Source organism: Schistocerca americana, chromosome 6 (assembly GCF_021461395.2).
Source record: "Schistocerca americana isolate TAMUIC-IGC-003095 chromosome 6, iqSchAmer2.1, whole genome shotgun sequence".
Taxonomy (NCBI): Eukaryota; Metazoa; Arthropoda; class Insecta; order Orthoptera; family Acrididae; genus Schistocerca; species Schistocerca americana.
Genome location: NC_060124.1, coordinates 560,030,073 through 560,045,512, shown reverse-complemented (window position 1 = coordinate 560,045,512; position 15,440 = coordinate 560,030,073). Strand labels below are relative to the sequence as shown.

The following is a 15,440-nucleotide window of genomic DNA, read 5'->3' as shown; positions in this document are numbered from 1 at the left end:
TCCCACTAACACCAACCTATCCGAACTCCGGAGATGGGAACTTGCCCTTCAATATATCCTCTCTTCCCATTATCCACCAGGCCTCAATCTCCGCTAATTTTAAGTTGCCGCCACTCATACCTCACCTGTCATTCAACAACATCTTTGCCTCTGCACTTCTGCCTCGACTGACATCTCTGCCCAAACTCTTTGCCTTTGAATATGTCTGCTTGTGTCTGTATATGTGTGGATGGATATGTGTGTGTGTGTGTGTGTATACCCGTCCTTTTTTCCCCATAAGGTGAGTTTTTCCGCTCCCGGGATTGGAATGACTCCTTACCCTCTCCCTTAAAACCCACATCCTTTTGTCTTTCCTTCTCCTTCCCTCTTTCCTGACGAAGCAACTGGTGGTTGCGAAAGCTTGAATTTTGTGTGTATGTTTGTGTTTGTTTGTGTGTCTATCGACCTGCCAGTGCTTTCTTTTGGTAAGTCACATCATCTTTGTTTTTAGATATATTTTTCTTTTGTTGACTTATACGTTGTGGGCTGCATTCTGAAAGCATATTCTGTAGTCCCTTCTTTTTTGCATAGTTCCTATATTTTGCTTTTTCAATTGCAGTAATTGGTTTTTCACCCCCATCAGGCCATATTAGTTTTCCTTTCTTCTAATTATTTTGCAGACATCTGTAAACATTGTGCCGAGTGTTACGGACCCCTTGTCTGTTTAAATTCATGCCATCCATCCCTAGTCGGTTTTCTCTCAAAAAATTTGTTTGGGTCTGTGAGAACAGCACCAAAACGATCTCACTGTTCTTTGACAGCATAATTTATTTTGGAGATGTATTTGTCATGCACTGACCTTCTTTTTATGATTCCGCTAAGTATCAGCCGGGATCCCGCATAGACACTTCTTGCCGAATGAATCATTTTTCTTATTTAGTTAATAATTTCTTTGTCGCTGCTGCTTCTTAACGAATTTGTTCCAATGTGTATAAAGACACCACTGTAATTATTCTTGGTTCCAGAATCCGGTTTTGTATTTGTCTGCTTTGAATTTACCATGTTTTTAAAATACTTGCCGAGTTGTTTGTTCTAATTCCCGGTCTGATGTCGATTTTAAATTGAGGACAGCAATATTTTTCAGTAGTGAGACACCAAGTATTAGAAACTCATTTTTGTCCCTTTGCATGGCTGTGGTGCCCTCTTTTATTGTGTGTCACTGTCTTCCATTTATATTTATCTACAGATTTTTGGCTTGCTGAGTTTGTCGTGACATTGGAAATGCTAGATGTGTTGTTGTTTTTAGCATTCATAGGCGCACTTGTATTTTCACCGTTTTGCTTTTCTGTTTGTTGTATTTCACACACACACACACACACACACACACACACACACACACAGAGGACTCCTTTTCTTGGATTAATCTATCGTTTTCTTTCTTTATAGTGAATAGTTCTGTTTTTAGTGTTCCAATATCACTTTCAAGTAGCTTTATAATTTCGTTTTTTGAATCCACTGCCCTTAAGAGATTGGCTGTTTCATCACATAAACAGCCGTGGCATCTCCATGAAAAGTCATCATTGATGAATTTCAAATTTCTTGCACTTTTCATGTAACAAGAAGTTGCACTTTATGCACAAAACACCTTTCATCACTCGCTTTTCACACTCCCTACACGAAGAACTGTTTATTTTTTGCCCTTTTAACAAGACCGAAGTGTCACTACAATTTCCTATTGGCACTATGACATATTGTACAGTTTCAAAGGCTCTTTAATCTCTAGAATTGTAATAAGGATGTATACTCTGTATTAAAATATGTTGAATTCAGTTATTTGTGTGTTGGCAGATTTTTCGTTTTTGCTGTGGATATTTGAAGAGAAGTCACAGAATTGTCCTTTAATTGCAGCACTACTGCAGCATGGGGCAGATGCTTCAATCCGTAATACAGAAGGTAAAACTGCATTGGAGCTTGCTGATAGTGCAACGAGACCTGTACTCACGGGAGACTACCATAAGGAAGAACTTCTGGAAGCAGCACGCTCAGGTGCCGAGGATCGGCTTTTAGCATTGCTCAATCCGTTAAATGTTAACTGCCATGCCAGTGATGGCCGACGTTCAACACCCCTCCACCTAGCTGCTGGTTACAATCGAGGACGTGTAGTTCAACTTTTACTGCAGAATGGAGCTGATGTGCATGCCAAGGATAAAGGGTAAAACAGGAGATTTTTATTTCAAGCATATTCTGAATTGCTTATCATGTGATATAATTTTGTTCTGCATTTCCAGGTTCAGAATATATTTTCAGAATGACTATGATATTTTATTACATTGTACAGTATTGTAAGTTTATTCATCAGCAACTTGTTTATTTTGTTCCCCTGTATGTCTACATATACCGCCTTTCCTCGTAATTTCTTTGTTTCTGGTCTTCTTCAAATCCTATGTCTACAGATTTGAAGAGGGAAGTGTTGATGTTACTGCATGCACTGTGTTTTTTAATTTTGTGAGACTCGCGAAGTACAGCTATTTTGAACATAATTTCACACAAAGTGTTCTTTAGTTTCAAACCAGACTGTTATCTCAAGCAGGTCTAAAACAATACCTGTGCAATGTTTCAAAATAGTTGGTGCTTATAAACAAGAGCTGTAAGATGAATAGAATGAAGAAGTGTTAATGTTAGGAAAGAGCATAATAAAATAGTACTGGAATTGCTTGAAAAAAAGTCAGTATTCACAGTACAGGTTGATGTAATTAGCATATACTTTAAGGTATTTCACCATTCCTAAGTGTTGTCATAGGAGTCAATTTTTGTTTTTCTCAGAAAAAGCAACCACTAGCAATTTATGCGTAACTGCTTATATTACCCTCATCTTGAATAATTGCTTAAATTTTAATACCCATTGGTTGAGCGTTTTCACTAACGGTCTTTGAATTTAGTGTTTTGCTCTTTCATACTCACTTGAACGTGCCACTCCCAAGTATTGTGTGCATGTGTATGAATATTTGGAGCTGGCAGGCTGTGGTTGAACAAGGCTTAGGGGGGAGGGCAGAGCAGGGGAGGGTGAGGGAGCTGGTGTTATTTATGTTGTACTAATGTCAGTTGATGGAACTAGAAAATCCTCCCTTCCCAATTAAGCAATACTTTCTTCAGATTAACAGTTAAGTCTGCTAAATCATTATCCATTGACAGAATCTTAATAGTTCACAGTGCCTTCTAGCAAACTCAAAGCTAATTTGGCATGTATTATTCTCATAGGTAAGGTGAATCTTAAGATAAAATATTCAACAAATGGTTCAAATGGCTCTGAGCACTATGCGACTTAACTTCTGAGGTCATCAGTCCCCTAGAACTTAGAACTAATTAAACCTAGCTAACCTAAGGACATCACACACATCCATGCCCGAGGCAGGATTCGAACTTGCGACCGTAGCGGTCGCTCGGCTCCAGACTGTAGCGCCTAGAACCGCACGGCAACTCCGGCCGGCAAAATATTCAACAACATTAGGGATAGGGCAGATTGTTATTCACCGTAAAGGTTACCCATTGAGTTGCAGACAGGCATAATAAAAAGACCGTTACACGTTACAGCTTTCAGGCAGAACTCAACACAAGATGATTACTTTTTCAACAAAGCAAACACATGTGCATTCGCACGAGAGAGAAAACCTCGTGCACACATGACTGGGTACCAGGGCACACAGGCAATGCGGGGAACGAAAGGGCAGATGTAGCAGCCTAGGGGGTGTGTTGTGACCCTCAGTTATTTCAGTGTGCCATCCCCCCCGCACACTATTGCCTTGCTGTTGCGGTACACAGCCATGCATTGATGGGAGAATGAATAGCTGAAAGTTGCAGATGATAAACTGTGTCTAGTAAAGCCCACTATGTGGCCGTGGCATACCTCCTTTCTGCCACAAAGGCGGGATGGGGTCCTCCTTACTCGAGGCCCTCCTTACTTGTATTCTCGTTGGCCACAGCGCTCTTCTGCATGGCTTCTTGATCTGGCACGATGATTCTCCAATGTGCGGTGCTTGGGGCACACAGGTCACTGTGCACCACATTTTACTAGACTGTGTTTTATTTCCAGACCAGAGGGTAGCTCCAGGTTTGCCAGTAGAAGTGCCCTCTATTTTCAGTGATCAAAATATGTGATGAGACTTTTAAGGTTTAGTGATATGTCCAACTCGTCTTCAAACATTTAGGGAAATATTCTGAATGTGTTAACAGGTCGACTGACTGACCTGCGTTTTTTGTAAGTGGTCAGTCTGTCACATATCCCTGTGCTGTACTTTTAGCTCCTCTGTTGTTTTCTTTCTATTTTCTACCCAGGTGCAGTACCTTTCACTGTTTCTCCTTTGCTTTACATTATGTGATACGGAGTGATTGTGTGGATCAATGGGAGTGAGTGATTGAATGAGTGGGTCAACGGTTTTATCCCTTTTAACGATATTCGTTTCTTTTAATATTATAAGGGCACACTGTTGAGTGGCCATTAGACACAAAAAAGGAACAGCAACGACACATACAACTGCGACTGCCGGCAGCTCTAGTGGTGAAGCAGATATAAGCAGGATTTTATTCTCTCGAAAGTCTTTTCTAAAGTTGCCAGACTATAATCAGAATTTTAAGTTTCTATCAAAATAATAAAAATGTGGTAACTCAGGGTTTTAAGTTAAGGAGTTAAGAAATACAACAGTCAGCCACTTTTTTTGTGTATATATTCTATCTATATCAAATAATAAAATTTCATAAAAAGTAGCTGGTTGCTGTATTTCTTAAAATAATATAATACACAGCCACAGAATCCAGCAACCAGTAAAATGGATATATTATAATTCCATGTTAAGCATTTTCACTAAGTGACTTAAAATGGAACATTCACACAGCACAGGATTACATTCACAAAAATTTTCTTAATTATAAACCAAACATTGCTGAGTAGTCACTTGCTAGTAAAATCAGACCAAAGCATTTATAAAAACAGCAAAATTGTGTTTTTGTTTGTGGAAAAATTAAAGAATTAAAACTGTTAAAGTAGATGTGTTAAATAATTACAGTTTAAATACTGGATGTTCCAGAATGGCACTCCAATAAAACATTGTTTTTGTTTTAAGTGATTTTTCATTCAATACAAATGTTTTTCATGAAGCTAACTACATTTTCATAAACAAAAGGTAACTGTTTACATAATGAACAAAACATTGTAGTTGGAAACAGCTTAAATAAAATTTCATGACTTACGTGACATATACTATGATTTGAATAAATTAAAAGATAGAAAGTTACATTGTTTTCTAAAAATACTTGTCATGAAAATTATGTTCCCACTAATGTTTCTGTTTTAAAGTGAATGTAGTAGGTTGACTAACTTCCTGCCATGTTATGGTTCGTAGTTCTAAGTGACAGAATTGTTCTCATTAATTTTGTAAACAAATAAGAACTCTAGTGTACCACATGGTTCAACAGAAACCATGTATCAATCATTTCTAAACTAAAATGGTATCAGATACTTCAAATCCAAAAGTGGCATCAAAGAATTCATTTTGTCTAACTGGCCTAAATTGTGGTACTTCGTAATTTACTTTCAGATCAATTTAGTTATGTTGTAGACATGTATTATTGCATGATATTGTCCAATTGCAACACCATTATGATGAATAAGGCAAAAAAATTACTTTAGGCAATAACAAAAGTTTGGAAATGGTTAAAAGTTTCATGGAAAACTACATTATCTACCAAAAAGTGAAAGTCCAGAATGGAATAATGACTATATTATGAAAAGGATAGCTTGCTACTCACCATACAGTGGAAATTTTGAATTACCGAGAGGCACAGGAAAAAGACAGGTGAAAAAGGAAGCTTTTGCCCAAAAGGCCTACTTTTGAATTAGATGGCATACATACAAACATTTGTGCAAACCCAACTCCCACACACGTGACCATTGTCTCTAGCTGCTGAAGCCAGACTGGCCAAAAGCTTGCTACTTTAGCAGTCTTTCTATCGTTCGTGTCGGTGACTTAATGTTTCCATTATGTGGTGAGTAGGAATCTATCCTTTTTGTAATGTTAAAATTATCAACATAAATGTTACCACCTAACAAACTAGAAATTAAAAAAAAAGTCTTATTATTATTTTCTGCTGGCATTGAAATTACCATGAATTGTCAGGTTATCGTTGAATCATTTCAGAAAAAGTCTGCTTTGCTTCATTTGTTCAAGATATGGTTCCCTGCCTCACCGAAATTTCTTTCATTAGCTATATTTGCAGCTGGAACACAAAACTGTTTTCTCATTGAAATAGATAGCTTGAGAAATAAACTGCTTCCACCAGTCTAGCATATCATCGTCATCACAACTATCCAGTGTGGTTAAATATAAAGCAACCTCATTGATAGATTGAATATCAGATGGCCCACAGTCTGGCCTCTCTGAAAACAGGGACTTCATTTTTTTGGCTGGAGAGCATGGGTAACACACTCTAGGCAGCTCTAAGTAAATATCATAAAAACCGAGTAAGAAGTTTGTCACATTATAGTTTTATTCTAGCATACATGGAAATAATATTCCATCACAGATTAGTGGATGCAGTGTGTGTGTTCTAGACAGAGAATCAGGAGCAACGACGAACATCATCTGCCCAAGGGCAAAGATTTTCTTCTGTTCATTAGTAAAGTCACAGATTGTATTGGGAAAGTTTTAAGAAAGTGTGCGGTGGAAACTATTTTCACATCCACCAGGAAAATAAAAGACTATTTAAGATCAGCAAAAGATGAAAGACACCCTTTGACTACACCGGGGATATATAAAATTCCTTGTAGTTGTGGACAGGTTTATATCGATACCTTAAAGAGAATTGTGAACGCCCGTCTTGTTGAACATAGGAGGAATTGCCGCCTGGGTCACACGGATAAATCGGCCGTAGCGGAACACGTTTACCAGGAAGGTGATCATGAAATAAAATTCAGTGAGAAGAGCGTCATTTCCATAACCTCGCATTATTATGCATGCATGTATAGAGAGGCTATCGAGATTGATAAACAGTGTAATTATTTTAACAGGAAAGAGGAAGGTGTTAAACTGGATAAAATTTGGATGTCAGCATTGCACCGCAAGTGCGACAATCTATTACTTTCTATCATGAATGTTGGCATTACCAGAGACAATCTCATAGCAGACGCCACGTGATCGACAGTGGCACCCTCTGTACTGCCTATATACTCAGCGCTTCCTCAAGTTCTCTTCGCAGTTCGCCGCTGTACTTCAGAGGAAGTCTCCCGCAGTTGGAGACAAAATGTCAGGGGAGAGTTTCGTACTTCGACCACGGTCTATCAGCCCGGAAGTTTTAAGTGAAGTGCCTATATATCTTCATGCTCTGCATTGCAATGACTTATCTGTTTATGCATCCCTAACAGTACACTAAATTGTAGGATATTTCTTGCCTTCTATCACTACTGTTGCATCTTTGAATGTGTCTAAATGTGTACGTGTTTTTTTGCAGTATTGTTGTTGTACCAATACATTTTTCGGAGAAGCCCTTCTTCGCAAGAATTTCCATGATTTTCACTTACTGCCTAACTACAAACTGTAACATTCTAACTACCTGTTCCACCTAGTCTCCATTTCTTGCTTCAAGCTTGTCTTTAACAAATTCTAATTATCCATTTTCTTCATGAAACAGACAGTATGGCAGCGTAATTCGTAAAATAAACCACTGCAACCTCATTCATGAAACAGAAAGTGTGCTGGGCAGCAAAAATCATGGAATATACCACTGCAGCCTCATGTTTCAAGTAATTGTCAACAAAAAACCTGTTTCAGGGCTGTGTTCAAAACTTGTAATGCCTGTGTATGCTGAAAGGATTGCATTGCCTTTGCATATATTAGCATCTCGGTCTGTGACAAATGAAATCTTAAGATGCTGGGGATTTACTCCTAAATTAAGTAATATTTTCCAAGTATGGTTATACATATCCTGAATGCAAAAGAAGTTGGCATAGCAATGTTTGGGGAGAGATTTTCATTAGTGATTGGCAAGGATGGAAATTACATTGACTGTGTGTGCTGTGCCATACACACTGCATTCCTGTTTTACTTCTCTTATGCCAGATCTCAAAGCACATATCTGCAGAACATGACAAAGTGCATTACCAGCTCCAGAGGAAGTTACTGTTATTAAAACTTGTAGAAATGTGTACCAAAGATTTTCATCTATTTACATTAGTATCAGATTGAGAATCTTGTGCTTTATGTCAGGAGCTTCAAAACATACAGAATTTATACAGGTGGATGTCTCCGACATTCTTCTTCATTCTACGGGAGTGGAACAGAACACTGAAAGACAAGCTGAATACAGGCAAGTACGATGCCTAGCATTGTCCGGACTGTAGGTGAGAAATCAAGTGTATTTACAGCAGATACATACCAGAAAAGTTGTTACCTACCTGTTGCTGCACACTTTGTCGGTCTAGATTGGACACTGCAAAATAGGGATTGGAAACACCCATTTCCATTCTCATTAGTTACCAATGAAAATCTCTCCCGAACACTGCTCTGCCCACAGCCTTTTGCACTGAGAACATAGGCCTGGTCTTCCAAATCAAGTTCCTGTTTCACACTTAGTCTCATGTTTATGTGCCATGATCGAGCAGCAGGTAGTTGAGGGACAATCATGTAATCGGAGTAGTGGTAGAGTGTCAGGTCATTTGTGTATAGGATACTTCCGTGAGTGTGAAGAAAGTCGAATGCAGTTGCTCCCTCCCATCCAAAATGCCTACATTGACATCTGCCAGACTTTCCTGGAACTACATACGCCAAGCAGTTAAAGTGCATAGAAACACCAGATGCAGATCTCTATAATGTTCCCACCATTTTAATGAGAAGTGGCAAGAAGAGAACTATAGATCTACCCTCCTGGTTAGAATGAAATTGTGTGATTCAGAGCTAATAGAGATCAAATTAAAACAATGCTAACTTCAAGCAAACTGGTCAGGGCAATTGTATGTATAGTGTGGCATATGAATCTGTGATACTAACAGTTCCATAGTGCTGTTTTGTGACCTAGCAACTGCAGTAAGCCACCAGGTGGCACTTGAGCAGGTAGCAAGAGCAACATTGTTACAAAATTAATGTGAACACGTTTTAAGTAACAGTAGATTTTTTCATTTAACTGTTCTGTTCTTCACTATCTTTAACTCGGATTCCCATTTTTTCACTCTTAGTGTTTACGCATATCTATTTCGTCTCAAATTGTATCCTGCGTGCAATTCCAACAAATGAAGTGAAACAAGAGAGGAAAGCATGCTACACAGCCAGGCCTGCAAATTCATGCATTTGATGAGGGAGTACCTTGAGAAAGTAAAGAAGAAGGGATCTCTAATTTCTGCATATCATGTTCTGAAGTGGACAGCTTTGAAAATAAGGAAAAGCAGTGTTGTAACAGTAGGGAAAGAAAACAACAATTAAGATAGTGATGAGACTGCTATAACAAAGTTAAACACACAAGGAAAACAAACAGCTGAGGAAGTAGAAAATGACTCCCATGAGTGATACAAATGAAGATTTTTGAAGCATGTCAGTACAATAAAATTTTTTCAGGATTTGTGTCGCATCAATTCGCAGCAAGTCCACATTATTTTGGGAGGTATACTCTCTTACAGTATTCTGCAGAAGTCCCAGTTCCTCACAATCCATCTCGTTATACTATTATTTGTGTCAGTTAACTTTTAAATCACCACAGAAGCCACTTCACAACAATTTGTCGACTGCCCTGTATAAATACAGGCTGCTTACACTTGTTGCCTCTTACTGCCCAATGAATAGCAGTATGTTGCTTCCTTCTTATTACTTCTAGCACAGGTCAATGTGCTGCACGAAAGGCAAAACTCCTATCTCCATTCACAAGATTGGCTGTCGCACATATTTCGGTAGCCTCTATAATAAGTGTCCAAGAAACCACTCATTGGATAGATGAGACATCTTCTTGAAATTAAATGTGTACTCCTCCATTAAGCTATACCTGTTGTTGTTGTGGTCTTAGTCTAGAGACTGGTTTGATGCAGCCCTCCATGCTGCCCTATCCTGTGCAAGCTTCTACGTCTCGAAGTATCTACTGCAACATACATCCTTCTGAATCTGTTTAGTGTATTGATCTCTTGGTCTTCCTCTACGATTTTTACCCTCCACACTGCCCTCCAATACTAAATTGATGATTCCTTGATGCCTCAGAACATGTCGTACCAACAAATCCATTCTTCTAGTCAAGTTGTGCCACAAATTCCTCTTCACCTCAATTGTATTCAGTACCTCCTCATTAGTTACGTGATCGATCCATCTAATCTTCAGCATTCTTCTGTAGCACCACATTTCAAAAGTCTCTATTCTCTTTTTATCTAAACTATGTATTGTCCATGTTTCATTTCCATACATGGTCACACTCCATACAGATACTTTCAGAAAATACTTCCTGATACTTAAATCTATAATCGGTGTTAACAAATTATTTCTCTTCTTCAGAAATGCTTTCCTTGCCATTGCCAGTCTACATTTTGTATCCTCACTACTTTGACCATCATCAGTTATTTTGCCCCCCAAATAGCAAAACTCAGTCTCATTTCCTAATCTAATTCTTTCAGCATCACCTGATTTAGTTGACTACATTCCATTATCCTTGTTTTGCTTGTGTTGATGTTTATCTTATATCCTCCTTTCAAGACACTGTCCAGTCCATTCCTTCAACTGCTCTTCCACGTACTTTGCTGTCTCTGACAGAATTACAAGGTCATTGGCAAACCTCAAAGTTTTAATTTCTTCTCCATGGATTTTAATTCCTACCCCAATTTTTTCTTTTGTTTCCTTTACTGCTTGCTCAATATACAGATTGAATAAAATTGGGGATAGGCTACAACCCTGTCTCACTCCCTTCCCAACCACTGCCTCCCTTTCGTGCCCCTCGACTCTTATAACTGCTGTCTGGTTTCTGTACAAATTGTAAATAGTCATTCACTCCCTGCATTTGATCCTTGCCACCTTCAAACTCTGAAAGAGAATATTCCAGTCAACATTGTCAAAAGCTTTCTCTAAGTCTACAAATGCTAGAAACATAGGTTTGTCTTTCCTTAATCTATCTTCTAAGATACGTCATAGGGTAGGGTATTGCCTCATGTGTTCCAACATTTCTACGGAATCCAAACTGATCTTTCCCGAGGTTGGCTTCTACCAGTTTTTCCATTCATCTGTGAAGAATTTGTTTTAGTATTTTGCAGCCGTGACTTATTAAACTGATTGTTCAGTAATTTTTACACCTGTCGACACCCGCTTTCTTTGGGATTGGAATTATTATATTCTTCTTGAAGTATGAGGGCATTTTGCCTGTCTCATACATCTTGCCCACCAGATGGTAGAGTTTTGTCATTGCTGGCTCTCCCAAGGCTATCAGTAGTTCTAATGGTATTTGGCTACTCCCGGGGCCTTGTTTCGACTCAGGTCTTTCAGTGCTCTGTCTAACTCATCACACTGTATCATATTTCCCATTTCATCTTCATCTACGTCCTCTTCCATTTCCATAATATTGCCCTTGTAGTGTAACGATGTAAGTTTCTTATAAATGATTTTCTTTCGACATATGGCCATGTGTAGACTTCGTCACCTACGTCAGTTACAACCCACTTCAAAATTATTTATATTCCTTTTAAATTGTCTTAGAATGGTTCTTGAATGAAACTGTAAAACATCATCTGAGTCGTATGCACAGAATTACGTCACTCGGGCCAATTGTTTTGCGTAAACTTTTTCAATTTTAGATGTCGTTTGTTTCAGAAATTATATTGATTCACGTTATCTGATTTAATCGATATTAGAACCAAATTGAATAAACTTTTTGAGATTCAAAGTCGCGATGAACGCTGTCAAAATTCAATAATCTTGTCAAATATATTATTAATTCATTCACATAATTCTTCATAAATAAATCCTCGGAACACGTATTTCAACTTTAGTAGCATCCACTAGTTTATTATCTTCCTACATACAGACGTGAACCTGAGCCTTGACGAGACAAAACTAACATTTTCAATAAGATTAAACTTCCTATGATATCATTGTTGTACAAAACATTACAAATTCTCATTTATTTGATTTTTAGAAGCACGACGCAACAACTCGGTTATAGGATCTTCTGTTGCTCTTTGGCTGTCGACCCGCGACGTATAGTGGCCAGCAATTTTCTCTCTGGTCCCGGCAGCGAAGATGCTGTCTCCGTTCGTTACGCCGCCCTCTCCGTACATGAAACATTAAAAAAATACAAAACTTTAAACAATTCACAACCATTACAAATATTACAAAAATACATAAACAAAACTAAATTAAACTTATATTCACCTGCAAACTGGGCTGACACTGGTGGATGGGTGACGCTTCAATTTCGTCCCACTACACCCTCCAGTACATCACCCTTGTGTAGACCCTCTATGTACTCCTTTCATCGTTCTGCTTTCCTTTCTTTGTTTAGAACTGGTTTTCCATCTGAGCTCTTGATATTCATACAAGTGGTTATATGCCTCTACATCCTTACATTTGTCCTCTAGCGCTCCCTGTTTAGCCATTTTGCACTTCTGGTTGATCTCTGATCTCATTTTTGAGACATTTGTGCTCCTTTTTGCCTGTTTCATTTACTGCATTTTTATATTTTCTCCTTTCATCAATTATATTCAATACCTCTTCTGTTACCCAAGGATTCCTACTAGCCCTCATCTTTTTACCTACTTGATCCTCAGCTGCCTTCACTATTTCATCTCTCAAAGCTACTCATTCTTCTTCTACTGTATTTCTTTCCCCCGTTCTTGTCAATTGTTCCCTAATGCTCTCCTGAAACTCTCTACAACCTCTGGTTCTTTCAGTTTATACAGGTCCCATCTCCTTAAATTCCTACCTTTTTGCAGTTTCTTCAGTTTTAGTCTACACTTCATAACCAATAAATCGTGGTCAGAGTTCACATCTGTCCCTGGAAATGTCTTACAGTTCAAAACCTGGTTCCTAAATCTCTGTCTTACCATTATATAATCTATCTGAATCCTTCCCACCGAGCGAGGTGGCGCAGTGGTTAGCACACTGGACTCGCATTCGGGAGGACGACGGTTCAATCCTGTCTCCGGCCATCCTGATTTAGGTTTTCCGTGATTTCCCTAAATCGCTTCAGGCAAATGCCAGGATGGTTCCCTTGAAAGGGCACGGCCGATTTCCATTCCCATCCATCCCTCACCCGAGCTTGCGCTCCGTCTCTAATGACCTCGTTGTCGACAGGACGTTAAACACTAATCTCCTCCTCCCCCTGAAACCTTCCAGTGTCTCCAGGCCTCTTCCATGTGTAATACCTTCTTTCACGACTCATAAATCAAGTGTTAGCTATGATTAAATTATGCCCTGTGCAGAATTCTACTGGGCGACTTCCTCTTTCATTCCTTACTCCCATTTGATATTCACCTATGACTTTTCGTTCTCTTCCTTTTCTTCTATTGAATTCCAGTCCCCCATGACTATTAAATTTTCATCTCCCCTCACTATCTGAATGATTTCTTTTGTCTCACTGTACATTTCCTCAATCTCTTCATCTTCTGCGGAGCTAGTTGGCATATAAACTTGTTCTACTGTGGTAGGCAAGGGCTTCGTGTCTGTCTTGGCTACAATAATGTGTTCGCTATGCTGTTAGTGGCAGCTTACCCGAACTCCTATTTTTGGTAGCTTACCCGCGCTCCTATTTTTTTTTTTTTTTTAAATTAATTATTAAACTTACTCCTGCATTAATCCTATTTGATTTTGTATTTATAATCCTGTATTCACCTAACCAAAAGCCTTGTTCCTCCTGCCACCGAAATTCACTACTACCCACTATATCTAACTTCAACCTAACCATTTCCCTTTTTAAATTCTCTAACCTACCTGTCCGATTAAGGGATCTAACATTCCACGCTCCGATCTGTGGAACGCCAGTTTTGTTTCTCCATATAATGACGTCGTCCTGAGTAGTCCCTGCCCAGAGATCCGAATGGGGGGACTATTTTACCTCCGAAATATTTTACCTAAGAGGATGCCATCATCATTTAATTATACAGTAAAGCTGCATGCCCTCGGGAAAAATTAAGACTGTAGTTTCCCTTGCTTTCAGCCGTTCGCAGTACCAGCACAGCAAGGCCATTTTGGTTAATGTTACAAGGCCAGATCAGTCAATCATGCAGACCGTTGCCCCTGCAACTACTGAAAAGGCTGCTGCCCCTCTTCAGGAACACAAGTTTTTCTGGTCTCTCAACAGATACCCCTCCATTGTGGTTACACCTACAGTACGGGTATCTGTATCGCTGAGGCATGCTATTCTCCCCACCAGTGGCAAGGTTCATGGTTCGTGGGAGGAAGCTATACCTATTCAGAGTCAATTTGTGTCTCTGTCCACGTAAACAGTCATATTTGAGACTTTGGAAGCCCATTGTTGAAACATTTCCAATGCCTGAGAATGAATGTGTGTCTAAAGGGCAAGTGCTGTGGTGGCAGAGGGCATTTTTGGAAGGCCAGAATGATAGCAATGATGACTTTAGGACATCTCTCAACATCAAAAGGTGCAGACAGAGTGACTTGTGCATGAAATTTTGATTACAGACCAAACAATGAAAACTGATTGATTCCTTTGACTCCTGGTATATCCAAAACAATTGTTCATGAGATTGTAATCAAATAATTGGAGATGAATAAGTTTGTGCAAAACTGATCCTGAAAATTTTTACCAACAACAGAATAATCATTTATGCCAAACTTTTAGAATTGTGCTGAAATTATGGTACTTTTGTGGGCAATATTATTACTAGAGATGAGCCATGGGTTTTTGAATACAAACCTGAGGTGGGAGAGAGAGAGAGAGAGAGAGAGAGAGAGAGAGAGAGAGAGAGAGAGAGAGCACTTTGAGTGGCACACCTTGCAGTCACCATGCTCCAAGAAGGCACACATGAGCAGATCAATAGTGAAGGCAGTACTCAATGTCTTTTCCTATGCTAGTGGTATCATTCACCATGATGCCTACAGATCTTCCAAATCTAGCTGGCAAAAATGTATTGATGCAAGAGGGGTCCTATTTTCAAGAATTTTGATACATTGTATTGTTATGATCTGTAAAATCAATTTTTATGGACTTGGTGCCATTACTTACCACACATGCCTTGTACAGAACACAGTATTGTGAACTGTGATATAGCTTGACAACCTGTACTGGAAGCAATAAGGCAGGAATGACAAGCTAAGTTACATTGGACAGCGATGGACAATGATTGAGAGCTGGTGGCCTCATAAAATTCACAGGGTCAGTGGCAGTTAAATTTGTGTTTTCATTTACACATCTGCTGTGCAGTTCACGCCTCAGTGCCTGGCAGAGGATACATCAATCCACTTTCACACTATTTCTGTTCAATTCCACTCTTGTAC

General features: G+C 39.0%; 1 protein-coding gene across 2 annotated transcripts in view; it reads left to right on the top strand.

Moving 5' to 3' along the window:
* LOC124619201 (poly [ADP-ribose] polymerase tankyrase) overlaps positions 1-15,440 on the top strand; it is a 301,869-nt gene that overhangs the window by 73,767 nt on the left and 212,662 nt on the right. For both annotated transcript variants that reach the window (XM_047145420.1, XM_047145419.1), the window contains exon 3: positions 1,888-2,191. In XM_047145420.1, coding sequence (XP_047001376.1) covers positions 1,888-2,191 — 304 coding nt within the window. The remainder of the gene's footprint in view (positions 1-1,887; positions 2,192-15,440) is intronic.